Consider the following 20561-nt stretch of genomic DNA (forward strand, 5'->3'; position numbering starts at 1 on the left):
AGTACTACCCAAAGTCTAAGTAATTTTTTTAGTTACTTCAATTCCCATTTTTACTTTACCTCGTGGAAAAGATAGCAAGAGTGCAAAATATGCTAAGGTCCTCTTATGCAAGTATTCAAAGCCCCCTTACTGTAACAATCTGACAAAAAAAACTCATGTTCTTTCTGCTTCTTGTTGTGATCCCAGCTGGAAAACAATTGGACCAACGTAAAGAAAAGGAGCATAGCAATGTAAACTTCCAAGTTCTGAATAAAATCTTCTCAAGAATCTGCACCAATATAGAGCAAAACAAGACAGCTAAGGGGGAGAGAAGGGGAAGAGTAGGAAAAAGAAAACTTAAGATAGGATATAAACAGACAATTACAGAAATCAACTGTGAGGTGAGACCCCTATTGTGATACTTTGCAAAGAATTTGTCTTATCTTTTCCACAAAGGATATTACAGAATTAGAAGCAGATCAAAACCAACCAAGCAAAAAAGATATGAAGCAGGATGAGAGAAACAGAAAGTGTATTGTACAGAGAAAAGTTGAAAGAATAAAAAGTGTATCTTATATAAGATGAATAAATGGAAATATGACAGGTTAAGAAATTCCATCAATTCCATAGACAAGGAGAGTTATCTTTTTACTGCCTTGCAATACTCTTTTCCTACCAAGGATTCCACTATTTTGACATGTTAAAAAAGTTGAAAGACCAAATTTCCATTGAGTAAGCATTCACAAATTAGTTTTGGAAAACTGTAAGACAGGGCTAAGTCAATACCCTAATTCCAAGCATAAAATGATATAAGAGAAGAAATTTGGACAAGCCATATGACATACGAGACACATAAAAGTCAGCTGTGAGTTTTCACATTAGTATAAGATGTGGGTATTTTTCAACTAGTTCACTTGTTATGTACTCATAGATACTTTTGAAAAGACTTTCAACATCGAGGACATTTCAAGCTCTGCAAATCATGCTTCTTTTTGGTAAATATTTCAGTTTCCAGAAAAAATCTGCAACATCCAGATATAAGACACAGACAAGGATGGTGTAATAGAAACTGCACTTTGTGACAGGTTAAAAGTATAGCCTAGTCTGGTTTAAATGATTTCTTTTAGGAATATATAAGTGACAATATCTGGGTATGTATACATACATCCCTACACACATACACACCAGTAAACAATAAATGCAGAGGATTCCTACAAGGTACACGAGTTTGAAAGAAGCCTGCATGTATCTGTTAACTACAATTTTTTTCACATGTGATTAATCACTTAGGTACCCATTCTCATAGCTACATTTCTTCCAAATTTATTTGAATAAAGATAGCTTGTGGAAGTAAACTAATGATTTTTCTGCTTGCACCAGTATCCAGACTTGCTAGGGCTGTTTTCACACTGACATCAGGAAATCATTTCAGGGGCAGCAAATTTCCAAGTCAGTTATTGTATTATAGATATTACATTACCCTCTGATTTTGTACAGTTCTAATAAGCCAATAACACACAATATTTTCCATCTTCACAATGATTCTCTGTAGCATTACTTTCATTTCTTCAGTACAAATGGATTAGACTCTCTAGCACATTCCTTGCTTCTCTTGCTGTCTTTTAGAAGGCTCAGTGTATCAGATTTATTTTAGTGATGCAGCGAAGTTGTTCAAAATACCTTCTGTCTATTCCCCTTACAATGATATAACACTATCTGCAAACAATTTTTGTAAAACTAAAATGAACAAGAATTATAGGATTTGTTTCTTCTTACCATTTTTTTTCCTATCTGCTACTCAGATTTGAGGAATGAAAGAGATTATCATGTCTTTTTCTTATCAACTCATTTTCTAAACGACAGCATTTTTTATTTTTGACGTCTCACAACAGATACTTTCACATACTGCTGTGCAACTGCTCTCATCATTTTGTCCCAACTTTTTTCATCTCAGTGTAATTTAGAACAAATTCTTATTTGTTCCTTCAAAATGATTAATCAATCTTTTACTTCTGCAGATGAGTGTAGTGGCATGGGTTTTGCCAGTACTGCTGAACACTTGCTGAAATTTTAATGTCTTAGTGTAAAAACATGCCTGCACATATAAACAAAAGTTGAGACTTATTTTATTTTTAATATATATCCATATATTTTGAAGCCATACAAGACACAAAGATTAAGAACTTAAAAGACAGAAATATAAGCTTATTACTTAATTGGAAACATAAGTAATAGAGAGAACACGATAGGCTGAAGTCAACAATATCTTATTTGAAAACTGAAAGTAAAAAAAAAAAGTTTTCAAATTATCGAATGATGAAGATGATTAACACTGCCAAACATGAATGCAGTCATGGGCTGAGATAGAATATTAAATATATATAAGCCGGAAGCATTGAAAGAAAGAAAGAGAGAAAGAAAGAAAGAGAGAAAGAGAGAGAGAGAAAGAGAGAGAAAGAGAGAGAAAGAGAGAGAAAGAGAGAGAAAGAGAGAGAGAGAGAGAGAGAGAAGGGGGAAAGAAAGAAAGGGGGAAAGAAAGAAAGGGGGAAAGAAAGAAAGGGGGAAAGAAAGAAAGGGGGAAAGAAAGAAAGGGGGAAAGAAAGAAAGGGGGAAAGAAAGAAAGAAGGGGAAAGAAAGAAAGGAGGAAGAAAGAAAGGGGGAAAGAAAGAAAGGGGGAAAGAAAGGGGGAAAGAAAGGGGGAAAGAGAGAAAGAAGAGCCTGCAATCTTTCATAAAATCATAAATACAAAGATGTAATGGAAGAGAAATAAGATGTTTGTTACATGTTCCTATATTTAGACCCCTTGACAAATGTTGTACTTCAGGTTTTTGCATTCTAGCTTTGCGAACTAAGCATTAGTTAGATCAGTCTTTCTAAATGCTTGTGCTGTGGGATAAAAATAACTTAAATTCAACATCAAGATACAAGAGACATCAGCAAGACCAACTAACCATAGGCAGAAAGATCCCACAAGTCAAGGGAGCTAAGAAAAAAATAACTGTTACTATCCAATTGTCATTTGTGTTTCAGCTTGACATGGTTATTGTATAGTTACCATTAGTAGATACATAGATGGAAGAAAATTACAACAGCCCACAAAATGAATCAGGTGGCTAAGCAAGAACTTTCCAGATATACTAAGTCAGTAACTTAATCCTGTGCCTTCATAGAGAACAAGCACAGTTTCAGCATTTTTGATGCTCTTTTTTCCCATTTCCCATTTCCCATGTCCACTGTGCAGAAGGGACACTAGAAATTCTGCTACTATAGACTTTTCCCTAAATTTCCCAAATCATTTCAGTCTGTAATAGTTAGGGCTTCCCCTTGAAGTCTTATTGCAGAACATTCACCACCACACTAATTTATAGGAGACAGGCAAATATCCAGTTTTTACATCTGCATTGAACAGTGGAACAATACAAAGCGACTATTCACACAAACTAATTAAGGGGTAAGCATGTAGTATTGTGTGTTTCCTTGCAGTTTGGCTGGAAAGAGCTGGGCTGTTGGATCTTTATCAGTTGAAAATGAATGCATGCTTCTTACCTGATTGGTATACAGCACTGCCTTGAGAACGCTGTTATCTGCCATGGAGTACTGAAATTGAAAATGGCAGCTCTTGCTGGAGCAATGACACATGGAGCTGTTTAGATAAGCATTTCTGTATAACACATTGTCATTAGCTTCTAGACACACCAAATGGCCTAAAAAAATAAATAAAAAAAAAAAAGAGCTCTTTTCACAAAACAAATCTTGTATATCTCAGCCTTTGAAAATAAGAATTGCTTTGCTGCAGTTAAACCATGGCCCCATTCCTCTTACAGTGGAATCTGACTGTCATGCTAATTATGTGACTTGGATGTTACCTAAGCATTTCCTATTAAAAAGATAGATATCTATCTGCATTTTCCCCAGAAAGCAAGAATGATATCAGTTGACAATATCTTGAACTTGTGATTTCTGCATTAAAAGCTGTAAGCAGCTACACTTTGATACCTACTCTCAAATGTATTTGGAAACTTGGTTTTCTTCCTTCCTATTACATTTTCCAGGAAACAACTTTTATAGTAATACTTCTGTGGAATTTTCAAAATAATGGGAAAAGCATTCTTCTTCCTTACTGCTACAGGAGACAATAGCATCTCCACCATACATAATTAAGGTCTTTAGTTCTCAGCCAGAATTTCTGCAACAAAGTGTTGAGAGCATATTGTCTTTCCCTCTGAAGCAGAAAAGCAATTTGTGCTCTTCTTGACCTATTGCCCTTTATAAAAGCATTCCTACAGAGATTTAAAAGAGTACTCATCCCTTCAAGAATGTCTTTTATCTGTCAGAAATAAAAAGGCTAAATGCTTTATCAAATATAGCAAATCTTTTTCCTCTTCTCTCATGAGTCACTGAATATTTTGTTATCTTCTGAAGCAGCTGTTATAATAAACACTGATTAAATGTCTTGAATTTCAAATTTCTATATTCACGTGCCTGAATGCAAGTTATTTCAGATGCAGATGTTACCAAAGTTATTTCAAGCTGAAGGGAGAAACTGTCATTTCACAAGGAAAAACTCTGATTTTATAACGGACCACAATCTTTTCTTTTTGTTGTCAGTTTATACTTCATGATATACAGCCTTTCATACCAAAATACATGCTTGCAATTTCTTTGAATTCCTTACTACTTCCTTACATTTTCGTAATTCACAGCCACAACAGTTAAGCATGATAGAAAGAAAATATTACAGATGTAACCCATTCTATTTGAAAGAGATCAATAAATGCAAAGAGCTTCTAGCTGTTTGGCTAGATTTTCCTGACTTGTAATCTATGCTATTAATTTCTAGAGTAACAACTAAGCCTTCAGATAAAACTGAGTCAAAGAATGGGAGCTCTTCCTTTCTAGCAAGTTTTCTTCCATAGCAGGGCAGCTGTCTCTGAACTACTCCCTTGTAAATTTCCCACTCTACTCCTCTGGGGAAGAAGATTCAAATCTGACCTGCTGTTGTTTCTACTATTTGAGATAATTTTTGAAGAACTCCCAAGTCAAGAGCAAGAACCTTAAAAACAGTAACAACAAAACGGATCAGACTTTTTCATGTTTAAAATAGTTACCTATGAAATACCAATTTTAAAAGACATGAAGATGTCTTTGATTATTTTTCTTCAATTTCATAAGCACTGCTCTTCTTACATAAAGTATTGATTCCATTAGTTTCTTATTAAATAAATAAATGTTATCCCAGATGCAGGAAACTAGATTAATGCAGTATAAGAATAAATTATGGAAGCGATATAGTATGCAGGAAACAATAAAGAAAGAAAAAGTATTTTATGAGCTGTATTAAAGGAGAATATAAAACCACTGTGAGAACCTTTGACCCTAGAGAACTTAACAGAAAAATTACAGAGAAAGTACAGTACAACACTAGAGAAAAGAAGTAATAAAAGTACAAAGAAAGAAGTCAACCAAGGACAAAATATTTTATTAAATTTAAGAATGCCAAGAAAGAAAGATTATTCAAAACCTATAAACAATCCTTTCTCTATAAATATAATTGCCTAGATCACTTCTTCATAATTCATTTTCTTACCTCTTCTATTTGTAGTAGTAAAAGTTTTGATCAAAATCAGAAACTAAAGCTTAGTCAAGCTCTATTTGCATTGCAAGTTTGAGCTATCAAGCATATTTTTGCTGTTTGCATACCATTTCTCTAGTTTGCAGAATTTTATTTAATATCTAGCCTTTTAATTTATGCATCTAAAAATCTGTATGAGTTGAAATGATTAGTATATTGAAAGAGAAGCTGTCATAGTTCAGATTTTTCAATACCTTCCCAAGTTAGTGAAGAGTTAACTGCTGTGTGTTGTTTTGACACTTATTTGTTCTCACATTTTCCTTTTTCCTTTATGAGAGATATAAAGGACAGAGAGCTTCTCCAACCTGTTCTTTGTGTTGTGTGAACCTTCTCAGTACAATATTTATACAATAATGCTCAAGCACCTATACAATAGACATTTCAGAATGTGTTCTGCTTCTACAGAGGTTTCTTGTACCTTACTCTTGTAAAAGCTACTTACATAATTTCAGTGTCATTTCTGTTAGCAAAATATTGTCATAAAAGAGACACCCATACCAATTACTAGCTCATACCAATACCAATTACTTCTTGTTGTTAGATGTCCATGTGGAAATTTGAAAGATACTCTGACTGATTTTTTTCTTTTTAAAATATAATCTGTTTTACTAATCTGTATGCTCTCCGTTGTACATAAATGTTATATTTCAGAAATTCATTTTAATAGAGCTTACACACTTTTTGATTAATATTTTATTGAAATAAATGCTGAAAATTACTTTAAAAATGATTCTCAAATCAAAACAATACCTAAGCATTCATTCTTCTGCTATCAGTGAGATGGAGCACACTTCTGTGGGCACAGAGATCAAGCAGAAAGCCATGTGCTATCACTTCCTCAAAACTGCATCACAAATCACACCATTACAAATAATCGTTACTTAGCCCCTCTGAAGACAGTCTCTGTTGAAAAACCAAACACTTGGTTGGCATGGCAATTCCATTTCATGTTACAACGCATACATCTGTATCCATTAACCTTTCAAAAAACTTTTTACATAAATCTGTAGATAAGCACTACAAAAACAAGCTTTGAAAACAAGTTTCCTTATTTCTGAAAATTTCAATGTATTATTTCTCTTCTGTCTTAAAATCATAAACATTTTTAAATTAATTTTTTCACTATTGTTCACTTGTAAAGGTTTAAAACTAACTTCCTGATCACATGCTCAGAGTCATACTACACAAATAAGACAGCCAGAAATCAAAAGAAAACACCAAACAATAGAAAAATACACAAGACAAAGGAACAATGCCAGAACTTCAATGAATTTAAATTAACTGAAGAACTGTTGTACAGATCTCATACTAAGAATTAAGTCTAGAATAAACTGATTATTAGTTTATATTGGAATTCTTTCATTAAAATCTTCTACATCTTACTAGCACACACGTTCACAGCATCCTTACTAAATAGTTGAAGCAAAATCTAAAGTATAAATTCATATAATTACTTGTCATTGTCATGCTCTATTTCCACACTAGGTCACCACTTTTTCCCCAAAAACACCAAATTATCCATGGCAGCTAGGAACTACACATTAACTTTATTTCTCACCTTTAGTGTCATTGCTGTGATATTTCACAGAGGAACAGGAAGCAATCTTGTGCCCAGATTGCAGTTGTGCCCACAAAGCTGGCACAACTGGCTGATCGGAATTCCACTCACACATGCCAAGCTCAAAGTTGGAAGTCTGTAGTGCTAAGAAACAAAGGAAAGCAATCACTCAGCTTCTTAACTTATTAGTTATCAGACTATTTCTCATTGGATATATTTGTTAAACTAGCAATTTTTCTGCCTCTGGTTTCCTCAAGTGTTCAGGCTATTGATGAGAGCTATTTAGTATTTCAGGCTGCTGTCTTGAGTAATACTATTTTAAAAAAACATTCCTTAAAGATAAATGATTTTTTCAGAGCAGTGAGCTGGTATTTGTGTTAACTGATCACTGCAACCTTGGTAAATTCATTCCCACAAAAAACGTTGCCAGGAAACATCAAAAATATGACATGTCATGAAGAAAAATATTTATATTCTTTCCTATGTGATGCCACCATAAAATCACTTCAAACTGAGAATTTCAGTTTAATAACCTTTCCATATTCCTTGCAACAAAAGACTTCATTTTAGAACCAAAAGATTATGAACACACCACCACATTTTTAAGAATTTTTAAATTCTTGAAGCTTGAGATATCACATGGTGTAAAATGTTGTAATTAACCATGGCTAGAGGAAGAAAGTCATGATTTTAAGCATGATTTTAAGTACAAAAAATGTCTACTTTTCAACATTATTTCGGTGTAAAAGCAATCTTCTATTTAAGATGAACTTTTAAATTGAAGTCAAAATATCCCAGAGAGAACATAAAGATTCCTGATGATTTGGAGAAAGCAATTTATGTTGGTATACATACACATTACTGTATATTGCATCTCAAAGTCATTGTGATATTCACAATACTGATATCTCAGTAATACATCCTGTCCAACTGATGCTATAAACCTGCCATTTCCTCCATTTATTCCAATGTTGTATAAGAATGTTCCCTTTTCTTCATCCAAGTTCATCAACTGTGAAGAGCTTGCTGGCAACTTATTTCCCACTGAAAATGCGAAATCCTAGATTGATTCATAAAAAATTGATTTTGCCAAATCCAACACTTGAAGAGAGTTGCAAATAAATTCAAAGGGAGAGTTGAGTTCATTGTTAAACACTAATTATTGGAAATACTTCAATTAATTCTGCATTTTTAATTCATTTATAAATATTTGAGCACTTTTCCCTTGCAAATAATCTGTCTTGAAACAAAACACCCATTTTCTAATATCTAGTAACAGTAATACTAACATATTGGTTTTGTTTTGTTGGTTTTTTTTTTACTTCCATTTCCACGATAATTCATTCTAATGACCTCATATCAGGTACTACATTTTTTATATTAAAGGTTATATCCTTGCATGGGATCCTTTAGCTGGGATGATGCCAGTTGTAAAATTTCATACTGGATTTTTTTTTTAACGAAGTTTAGAAGTAGTATGTATGAAATACTGCAGTTTTATAGGAGAGTTAAAAAGGAAAAAGAAAAGAAATCACACTAATATTGTAGACATAGTTTTTGCATTGCAAGCAGCATCACGAGAACAACACAAATACCTTATTCTCCCTCAGAGTATTTCTGTTTCATGCCTTCAGTGCCTTTGTTCTCATGCCTGTGGCAAAATCAGTCCTAATAAAGGAGTTCTTTGTATATGCTTTGTGAGTATTCAAGAGGGATGTCTTAAGGGCAATTGTAGATACATGGATAAGAATATAAAACCTTTGAATGATACGTCTACTAGAGTTATAATTATAGGAGATCGTGTTACATCTGTTCTAGAATGTAATTTTACTATTTTCTATTTGATAGTGAAAGTAGTTATTTTGTATGATAATTGAAGCAATTTGACAACTGTTGGAAAGCAAATAAAACAAGGATATTTGAAATTGCTGTGCTCAAAATTGTATATACAAAAATCTCTTTTTCAAAACTGGACATGAGAACACAAGAGTGTATTTTGGGGATAAGGGGTAGAAAAAAAGACTTCAAATCTTCATGAAATTACATTTGTTTTTAGCCATCAAAGTTTGGATCAGGAAACTCCTAAAAATACAAATGCATAAGCTACTTTATTCATGATCCTAACACTGTCATACTTATTAATACATATGCACAGTTCAGTTCACATATGTTTACACTGGTATTGAAAATCTGAAAGATTTCATGGATTTTATCTACAAATTTAAAAGAAGATCAGTTGTATAAAAGCTTAACAAGATATTCCTTAAGGAATACAGAAAATGTTACTTTCAATTCAAGCTATCATTAACCTGACCTTTTATTTTAATCACTGGAAGATGTTCAACAGTAAAATTACTCTTTTAGGGAGAAAACTAAGATTGTTTGACCTGTTCCTTAGCTGCTGTGAGCAACTGCAACTTAGATTTCTCCTAATGAAGTTCATTTCTAATGTTGACACACAGGATAAGAATGGGCTCTTAGTGAACTATGTCTGAGTGCTGTAGCTCAATATGTGTACCTCACTACATATTTCAATTGTTGTCATCTTAGGTAAGTTTAGCAGCACTGTTGAGTACATGTTTGTTTCTATTTTTAATGTTTTTCTCTCTTTGAGATAGTATTTCATCTCTTTTTGTTTGTTTGCTTCAGAAGCACTTTGTTTATGGAAAAAAAGGAAATCAGTATATTTGTACGGAGAGACTGACATCCACCCACTCAAGTAATCATGTACATTGCTAGATTCTGGCAATGCTTTTTTTATTTTATTTTTTTTTTAATATATATATTTTGAGCCTGTCCTTTTATCTGCAGAAATCCTCCAAGGAACAGAACAAAGCTGGGAGAATCCTACATGTTTCTTCTTTTCTTTTTTCATTGGCAGTTGCAAATTCAACTTTATTTGAGTTCACAGACAAGTATGCACATAGTTTTAAATTAGCATCCTTGCTCAGGATTGCTAGGAAACCTCTACAAAACCGGAAAGCAAGATCAGCAACAACATGAAAACATTTATATGAATTTAGCTTCTGCAGCTGTTCATTTAAAAAAAGTCAAAACATGGAAAGCCTTATGCAACTGAGTCTAGTAAGCTCAAACTTTTTTTTTCTACAATAAGAGATCCCCTTTGTATGCCTGAATTTTTAAGATTTGTGTCTTATTCTTACTACAATCTGCTTATGATTGCTCAGCACTTCTAAAATGTTAACCACATCCTTCTATTTTCCCAATGGGATCTCTGGAGAACTTTGTTTTAAAGTACAGTACGAAAATATAAAAAATCTTTTTTCTGATGTGCGTCCAACATGGCATCTATACCTCACATTAAATTTAAAGACCAGACCCTCACAGTCTGTGCCATATCTCAGAGGCAGGAAGCAAAAGGGATATTTTGAACCAGAACTGTACTGAGCTGAGGCTGTAGCCTGAGTACAACACTGCAATCCTCTTTTATAATATAGAGCAGCAAGTAATCTAATTTTTGCTAGGATGGGTTGCATTCTTTTCCCATGAAACTGTGTTGGGTTAAAAAGCGAAAGACTAAATGTTTTGCTGCAGAATCTCAACACGCATAGATGGTTCAGCTGCAGAGCTGACAGCCTGACTCTACAGCTCTCGGATGTAGCAGAGCAGAACAAAATAATCCCCCCTACAGCTGAGGAGCAGGACCTTTCACATTTTTAAAAATAAACAAAAGTGCTTTGGGAATTTCCCTGAACTCAGCTCCGAGGCTTTCCCTGAGTTGTATGAAAATATCAGTTCTTTGGCCAATGAGTCCTTAGCGGTCTCCTATGCTGGTATGGTGTAACATACTAGATTTCTTGAGGTATTTATTGTCATTCTTTGTAACTCCATCTAGATGTAATTTGACAGATAATGGTTTAGAGGAATGAAAATTAGTCACGTAAAAACATGGAGTTAAGAAAGTCTTTAAGTATCATATGGCTCTCTCTCCTTTACGTTTCTCTTCTAATCAAAGCAAAAAGTAAAGAAAATTAACAATTTCCTGAAAAATAAGTATTCTTACCAGATGCTAGAGAACATCCTTCACTGAAAGAAACATCATCAATAGCAACTGTTACATTTTGTCTCTGGTTCTCCACCATCCCACGGAAGATAACCTGCAGAGTTTAACATGAAATCAACAAGAAATGACATTCACCAGTTAAACAGATGAAGGAGCAAAATCAAACTAATTTTACTAGAAAAGATCTGGGAACCACTGCAAAATATATTAAAATCTAAGTAGGGATTATAACATTTAGGAAACAGAAAGGACTGTACATTTTACCAAAACATTCTTCCCTCGGAGAGTGGAAATATGAATGTTTTCTGGTTGTTTTCAAAATTTACCAGTGACCTGGAACAAAGTCAGGGCAACAAACACCTTTTCAGTTTAGAAGCCTTTCATCAACAAGTTTCATCAACAAACCTTGAAGAGTACTCAGAAATGAAAAGCAAAACTCAATATTTATTCTGTTCCAATATTACAGTAGTGATGCTTTTCCTAAAAACATCCTCTCTATTTAGAGAAGCTACAAATATTATACATTTCTGTCTTAAAGGCAGATTTTAACTTACTGCAGTGAAGTAGGAGGGAACTCAGCAACCACGCTTCTTGGAAAGCAGCAAAGATTCATAGTACTAAATTTTAGGGGTAAGGAAATAACTGCAAAAACAGAAGTGAAACCCTAAGCCCCGAACATCTTCTCTTAATGAAATTTGTGGAAAAAAAATTTGGTCTGAGTGGAAGGGAGAAAAATGTAGTTCAGGAGAGGAAACCAGAATACAGGTTACCACACAGGAGCCAAACTAGACCAGCTGAGATTGTAATGTGTTGGGCAATTCAAGTGGTAATATTCTTCATGTTTCAGAATTTCAAAATTTTTGAAAGTCAAATCCCTAAACTGTAGTCTATAACATATGCTTGTTAAAAGAGTGTATTTACTTATTTGAGCAGAAGGAGAAACAAAAAGTGTTAGTTAACATCATTGACTGGCAAAGAAAATAAGAAGCCAAGGCTGATTTTAATTAATATCTCACCAGTTATTCTTGAAAAATTGATGCAAAATACCAAAGCACTCTATTTCAAAAAAGATTTCTACTCTGGGAAAAAAATTATACTAATTTCCTATTCAATTTTTTTCCATAGAATATTTAATAGTTAAAAAGAAATGCTATAACTAAGAAATCTGAAATTATAATCAAAATACTCAAACATGACAATGAAATTCCTATTCATTAAAAGGGTAAAGATTTTGATTATTTTGTCAGATAGGAACAAGAAATAATTATATTTCTAATACTTTCATTGCAATGGGATTTTTCATGTTGATGCAAAGAACAGGTATGATTACTAGTCATTTGATAAAAACTTTTTACTTATTTGTGCATACTTTGAAACATTTTCTTGAAGAATGACACAGATAGCCCTGTAGGGCTACAGATCTCATAGAAGGAAAAGTTCAGAAGCACAAGTAAACTGCATGACCAGCATCTTGCAAACTGTAACTGGAGGGAAAAGTTGCAACCAAAGAAAGACTCAGCCATGTTCTACAGGTTTGGTGATATGCCCAACTACATTCCTTTAGTCGATTGTAATGATTACTGCACAAAGTTTGACATCTGTCTCTTTAAAGCTGGATGTGCCAGCTCTTTTTACAGAAGCCAAAACATAACAAGGTTTGCAATCTGCAATCTAGTTAGGATTTGATCCAGAAATTTAGAGGCAGGAAGATGGCATACTTTATTGAATCCAGTCCCCAAACCCAGTCAATTTTATAAATGATGTGAAGAATGAAAAAGTAAATGTAGAAAGAAACCCTTCCAGTACAATCTCGCATTGCTAAACTGCTCACATCAGATGGAGCTAAGTTTTCAACAGATAACAACAGTGATACTAGAGTTGAGTGCATGTATTTTATAACATACACCCTTAGCCTCCTCAGATCTTGGAGTTTTACCTCTGCAAGTCAAGTAATTGTGTTACTCTTATGTTTTATGGAAACAAGGTTGCTCCCTTACACCTTCAGGTTTGTACACTAAGCAAATCCTAACAGTTTTAGGCAATAACATCATATGAATGCATTCTATGATAAAGGCTCAAAGACCATAAAAAACATAGCTACACCTGATGCATTGCTAGAGAGCAGAAGCTATCAGTACAGAACAGTATTTCATAGACAATACTTATAAATTAAACCTCAATTTAGCAATGCAGTTAGACTGAGCCGAAAAGCATATTTTACTGAAGGTTAAGTTCCTAAGATATCACTTCTATCAGCAGATATATAGTTTGCAATGCAATAAGATACTCTTATTGAAGACACATGCACATTTTAAGTGAGGTATACCATCACTTTTAACACCAGAAAAATGAGAACAAGCAGCATTTATTACTGACAGTCTTGAACTTCCAAATAGCTGATCTTTTTTATATCTTCTTATTATGCTCCCCATTTACAGGATATTTATATTTGCCGTACTAGAAGAAAAGAATGTAGAAACCTTCTACCTTTATGTACAATTTACAGACAGCTCACGATACCAACCTCAAAATTTTCAGTGCTATTGACTGTGATGGTTTTTGCTTTCCACTGGTTTTGCGGTTCTCCTGAATCACCCCAGATGTTTTCAATAGCATCTTCAGAGTGCTTTTGAAGCCCCACAATCAATACTCCATTCTGACTGATCCAATACTGAAATGTGATCTAGCACAAAAAAGTTATAATTATTACAGTGAAGTGCTATGACAAAAAGCCAAAATAAAGGACTATGGATCCAAATACCTGGCAAACGTGTTCTTCATCAGTTGGAAGCAAAACTTTGGACCTTAACGTTGCAGAAGACAATCTCATCTCAGAGGATAATGAAAGGAAATAAGCTATTAAAATAAATATAAACACATATAAAACAAGGAATTTTTTCATACTAATTCATACTTTCATCAAGTATGAATTAGTAACTAAATTGCAAAATAGAACTTTTTCCATAAAAAAGATTCATGGCACACTCATAGCCATTATATGTCAAGCTTTATCTCATTGTGACATACTGCTTCTCTGTGATCAGGCTAAATTTCAGGTAGGCTTCCAAAATTTTTTCAAAACTTTAGCTTCTGGCTTGAGTTCTCAATAAAGTGCAAAATTTTGGAACAAAGCTGATTTAGTAAGCTGATCAAAGAACTTAAACAATTGAATATTTTGTGTATTCATGCCTAAACAAAAAACTGTCGTGACCTGCAACAGCTCAAGTCTTTAAGGAGGTAGAGAAAGACATGAAGGGATGTTACATTGTTCCACTCTTCCAGAGGATGTGGGTATGCTTCTGGCTGCTCAGGAAATTTCCTCACAGCAGAGAGGATGTCCTGGTATCCCCAGGCTTGGATCCCAAATGAAGGAAGAATCATTCTCAGAATCCACCATAATCCTTGTGTTACAGAATAAGTCCAAAATGAATCTTTGCCTTACTTTAAAGTATAGCAGCTCAACAAGAATAAGGAAACTACATTATTGATGAAATAAAAGAACCATGTGGACAGACAAAGATAAAGAGTGCCCATTGAGTACTAGTAAATGGTTAAATCAGTTAACAGATGATTTTGCTGCTAATCTGTGTGCAATTACTTATCGTGACAGCAGGAACTCCTCCCTCCTATGGTCTGCCATAGGACTTCATCGTAAATGTACAATATATTTTCCAGTCTTTAAGCAGGAACAAATATAAAACATATTACGCAGTCTGCTAAGTCTCTAGTAATGGGAAAAACTTGCTGGCCTTGAGTAGCTGCATAAGTTTCTTCTTCTCCACATATTTTTTAGAAGATAAAAGGTAAAGTTTTACTGGATATAGGCAGGAATCGCTGCCAGGTCTTTGCTGCCTTCTGGTGCAACATACTACCAAGTATGCACAGACTCTTGAAATTTCAGCTAGAGTAATATTGCTGCCTGGTTTATTTTGATACAACCAGGATTTTATTAGATTTTTATTACATTGAGCTCATCTTGTATTTGTTTCTTGATTACAAGCTCTGTCATTATGTTGCAAACCACTCGATTTTCCACTCATGCACTTAAAATAAAGTTTATTTTACTTTATAAAAAAGTTTTGGTATTAACCCAGATTTTTTTGCTCACATCACTTTAACCCAATATTTATTTGAAAAGAGTCTTATTTTCAGATTAATTGTTAAAGATGTGCTTGTATGCTTTATAAGCAAAAAGTTATTAAAAGCATACCACAGAATCACAAAATCATAGGGGTTGTAATGAACTTTTAGGGATCAGAAAGTTGAAGCCCCTTGCTAAAGTAGGTTCCCTACAATAGGTTACACAGGATAGCATCCAGGCAGGTCTTGAATATCTCTAGAAACTCCATAACATCTCTAGGCAGCTTGTTCAGTGCTCTGTCATCCTCACAGTAAAGCAGCTCTTCCTCATGTTTTTATGGATCTACTTTTGTGCCAGTCTGTGCCAGTTGCCCTTTGTCCTGTTGCTGCATACCTCTGAAGAGAGCCTGGTCCTATTCATTTGGCTCCAGCACATTAAATATTAATAAACAAACAACAGTTTTTCCAGGTACTCACCTCTAAGTCTACAATTCACATTAATCGTTAAATGAAACTGTTACCTGATTGGTATCTTACGCAGTACGTAGGAGGTAGAACTTGCTTGAGAACAGTACAAATTTCCATACTCCCAGATCATAACTGTTTAAGAGCGAGGTCAAAAACACCTATAGGCTTGTCAATCCATAATTGATAATTTAGTCTTCTGTAAGTTATATTGTTATATTCTCTCTAACACTTTATGCCTGCCACCTTGTGCATGTTCTGAGGAATCAAAATCACTACTGTGTTTGTGAGAAGTGAGTGGGAGTGGATGGATAAGGAGAAAGAGACAAAGAAAAACACAGAGAAGATAATTAAGTGGTTTGGATAATAAGCCCACATATTTTCTTTGATAATAAAGTGCTCCATCAAATTGTTAACCTCTTTCTTTGCTTTTTTACAAACAAGCTTTCTAACAACTCAGGAAAGCAGGAATAAATGCATTGTAACTAAATATTTGGCTCAGGTTAATTTAAGTTAAGAAGAAATTTAAGCACTCCGGAAGAAAGAAGCCAGGTTTTGGAAATTAAGGTTAACTTGGCAAAAGAAAAAGCATAAGGGATATATATCTCTGGAGACGGGGTCAATTAATTACTCCAGTGAGGGACAATCTTTAAACAAAGTGAAAATATAATAAGTTTTAGAGAAGCTGGCTCAGATAGGCTATGAAATCTCTTCCTATTCTCAGCTCCAAAATCATCCTTTCTCAAAATATTTGAAACAACAACACAAGTTACAGATGACATATACACACGCTTTGGTGTTCAAAAATCAAATGTAAATATATCTCAAGGCAAGGGATTCGATTATAGTTTCTAAAATTTGTAACTATAATGACTGACGTTATGATATCTCTGTAACAGGTAGGGATCACTCAGGCAGATAAACGTGACTCTTGATGATCAATTACTTATTCCTCCACAAGAGCAGGAAACTGTTTCTTTCCACCCTCCTCCCTTCAACCACTCCTTCACCCTTTCCATCCCCCACAGAATTCTAGACTACTCTGATTATAAGCACCTAGAAAGTTCTGGTGTCCAGGTTTTTATTTTATCTCAGAAAACAACGTGTCAGCATCCAGTAGATCTATCAAGAAAATAGCAATTTAAGCAAATAATACAGAAGTAAATAACTTGTAAAAGCCTACGATTCCTTCAGTGAAGGCAAGGATTCTTACTAGTGTCATTCCCATTGTGGTCAGAATATGGTGGTCCCACACCAGAGTTGCCATTTCTTCTAATCCATCCGGGATGTAAACTCACTTCATGAAGAAGTTTGCAGAAGTCAGTTTCAAAATCACATTTTTCAGAGGAACCTAAATGAAAGAAATTCAGAAGGGCAGATATGTGGGAGTGCATCCAGATGCACATCCACCATGTGGAAAATATTTGTCAGCTTTATCCCTCATGCAGCAGAGAAGGGCAAGGTAAGGCTTTGCCTTCTAAGTGGGATTCTTTAGACACCAGGACTATCCTCATGCTGCCATACAAATTAGTTGCCCTTGATATTTGGTCTGGAAGGAAGGACTTGGATTTGTTGTAACTTCTAATTTTAATTAAAAGTTTGTTTAAGCTCTTCTTCTCACCGCAGCACTATGTTTGTTGGATTTGGGGAATTTAATTTTAAAATCATTAGATAAACTTGCGCACATGTGTTAACTGGAATGTGTAAATGATAAGAGCATTCATCTGATATCTGGGAGAAGGAGTAGCAAATCAAATCCAGATTCGTTAATGTGTGTGCCCAGATGCCTTGAACTTTTCTCTGACAATGTGCTTCTCATTTATCCAAATATAATCCTGATATACGTTTGGCACAGAAGTCCAAAATCAATTCTGGGATACTTGTTCTTAGTTCCTCTGCAATTAGGACAATAGTTACCACTGTACTGTGTACCAATTAGTTCTGTAACTTGATTGTGCTGCACTAAAACATTCTAAATGCCACTGGCTCAAAACAATGCCTGTTGAATTCCTTGATGATAGACATATCTCGGGTTAAGCATACCATTTCCACAAGAGATGGATATTTTATGTTTTCACTACATAAGCTTGAAACCTTGACTGTGCTTGATTTTGGTTTCTCTAGAAAAAAAAGCACTTCCTCTAGGCCACATCTTGTATTATGCTTATAGAATATGCAGCAAGATATGCATACTCTAATTTTTATGCAGGCTTTTTAACCACATTTCAGTGAATACCACCACAGATAAACACTTAAAATGCAACTAGAGAAGGTTGCTCTAAAGATCAGTAAAAATAGAATAGCATCCTATGGGCTGTGTGCAAGAAATAAATGCCAAAACACATTCCATTTAAAACAGGGAGATGAGGAAGTGCTGTGGAACTCTGAGTGACAGCTTGTGGACTCTCTGGCTGCTCAGATAATAGTCCGGGTTGTGCTGGGGCAGAAGTTAGCTCATGGAGAGAGATCAGGGTGTCAATTTGTATGTTTGCCCATCTGCCACACACTGTTATGATCTGGAAATTTTGCAAAGTTATTTTTCTACTTAAACTTCTGCTTTGCAATTATACGTTTGAGATAGGTCCCTACTGTTCTTCTATACCTTGCACAGATTTCAGGATGTTTCTTCACTTAAAATATTGCAAAGATGGAATGTCAGATGATACACTTTTATAGTTATTTAGGACTTCTGATGTGGCTTGTGTTTTGTCACAACATTGGAAAAAAAGTGGAATAAGCCCTACAGTCCCTTTTACTCATTCATTTAAACCTCTAAAATTTTATTGAAAAATATTCACTATAAACAATCTTAGAATATTTTGTTCTCAGAATATCTGCAAACGAAGTTTTATAAATAGATGTACTTGAAATAGAACCTTAAACAATAATTTGTTTCTGCCAGACTTGGATTTTTTAATACTTTTTTTAATGTTTATTTGCAGATAATTCTGAGGAAAACTTCCTTCTGATCTTTTGCTTTTTTTTTTTTTTTCATATATGTCTTTCAGCAAATACTTTCAAGTTAGATTTTCTTTGAAAGCAAACATTCCCTTGAAAAAACAATCATGAACGATCAAGGATTTTCTGATTGAAAAAGACACTGCTTTCACTGTTTTGTACATCTTGATGTTTTCTGTCCATTTGAAAATTTCCTAAGAAAATTCTGAACATTATTTTGTGCATTTCATGTAATGTGAAACAGATAAGCTTCAACAACATTTATGCTTTTGATGAATTACTGATATGCTTCAGCCACTTCAAGAGCTGAAGTATAAAAGCATAAATAAAATGTTGGTTGATGAATCAGCCAGTCTGCACCTTAACATGACTCTGGAATGCTTCTGTGAATTATATTTTACTTCCCCTCTATAATTAACTGTTGCCATAACTTGATGTGAATATGAAAGTTATGAAATTGGACATCATAGTGTGACTTCAAAAGATGAAGTTGCAATGTGATTTAAAACAATTAGTGAACTCTGATAATAATATAAAGTAGGCCAAAAGTGAAATATCCTTTGAATTGTAAATTGATGAGGAGACATTCACTTTGCTATGTAACATCAGGATAAAAATTTACAAGTGAGGTACAGCATATACAATGAAATTGAATCATCAAAAAATAAATCAAGCAAAAAAAATGAGACAGAAGAAAAAGGAAAAGCAGAAGGAATAATTCTCAATTTTTTTCTTATATGAAGAATTCCCCCCTAGTTCCCACTGTTGCCACATTATGTTATCAAATTGTATCATGCTTACAATTAAGCCCACTGAGACTTACCTTGTCTCTCATCACTGCTGCTTCCGCACTGGTTGGTGAAAACACACAACTCTCCAGATGGAGCGGAGGAGCCATCACTACATTGCCATTCTCTTCCTGTAGGTGAACAAATATCTGCCAGAGCAACACAATATAACACACAAAAGCATATGGATTTGTTCATGGGCTACCCTACTATCCAAACTCCCACTTTAAAAAGAATTACTTTTTACTGTCTAGTATTTATTGAGAAGTATCTCTGAAAAAAGTCAGCGTTTGCACACATCTCTCAAAGACTTCTTTGGAACGTCAGAACTTTGCAAACCCACAGCTTAATGAAACATGGCTTCCGTGAAGCAGCGACTTTCAACCCAGCATATCTTTGAATAATATTTAACTTAATCATAACATTGTTTTATGACTAAAAATTTTGGTGCATGCTGTGCAAGTCCACTGTGTATCATTAACTTATTGACAGAATTTATTGCCCGATAGCTTGCAAACATGAGATAAGAAAGTAACATGACCACACAGAAGAATTACTAACTAACCAGAATTTATAAAGATCTCTTTCCTCATAGGGTTTTGGTAGATGCTTACAGAACTTATGAGGAGCTCGTGCATCAGATGTAGAAACACTGTTAAAAAATTCAATGCTGATTTTGCATCACATATATTGCAAGTGACTGATACAGGAACAGAAAGATTTTCAAGGCCTGTAAACAAATGATGCCAATAGTTTAAAGAGGTATCTATTTATTACTTACTTGAGCTACAACTATAGATAGAGACTGTATTGAAGGTATCTGATTTTCAGTGGTAAAACTCACAATTTGCATAACTGAACTAGCTATTAATAATGTTTTCGAGATGATTAAATTCCTGTATTCTCTGGAAGAAGTTCTGTAATTGTAGAAATAGAAGAAAAAATGTATAGTTAGACTGACACAGGAGTTCTTTTTTACTCGGTCAAGAAATTGATTTGCTTTGTTTAAGCAGATTTGCAGTTCATTGTACGTAAGCCCATCAGGGCTTACCCAGGAGTAAAGAGCATTACAAAAGC

At 34.3% G+C, this 20561-nt stretch overlaps 1 protein-coding gene across 3 annotated transcripts in view; it reads right to left on the minus strand.

Annotated features, from left to right (window-relative positions):
- The window catches only part of MALRD1 (MAM and LDL receptor class A domain containing 1), a 208446-nt gene extending 188620 nt beyond the window's left edge, over window positions 1-19826 (minus strand). For all 3 annotated transcript variants that reach the window (XM_085227299.1, XM_085227300.1, XM_085227298.1), the window contains exons 1-7: window positions 19520-19826; window positions 16952-17089; window positions 13955-14049; window positions 13718-13876; window positions 11194-11287; window positions 7170-7313; window positions 3526-3683 (exon numbers count right to left, since the gene is read on the minus strand). In XM_085227299.1, coding sequence (XP_085083425.1) covers window positions 3526-3683; window positions 7170-7313; window positions 11194-11287; window positions 13718-13876; window positions 13955-14049; window positions 16952-17089; window positions 19520-19682 — 951 coding nt within the window. In that variant the 5' untranslated portion in view covers window positions 19683-19826. The remainder of the gene's footprint in view (window positions 1-3525; window positions 3684-7169; window positions 7314-11193; window positions 11288-13717; window positions 13877-13954; window positions 14050-16951; window positions 17090-19519) is intronic.
- Between the last annotated feature and the right edge of the window lie 735 nt (window positions 19827-20561).

This window comes from Meleagris gallopavo, chromosome 6, assembly GCF_905368555.1.
Source record: "Meleagris gallopavo chromosome 6, MGAL_WU_HG_1.1, whole genome shotgun sequence".
Taxonomy (NCBI): domain Eukaryota; kingdom Metazoa; phylum Chordata; class Aves; order Galliformes; family Phasianidae; genus Meleagris; species Meleagris gallopavo.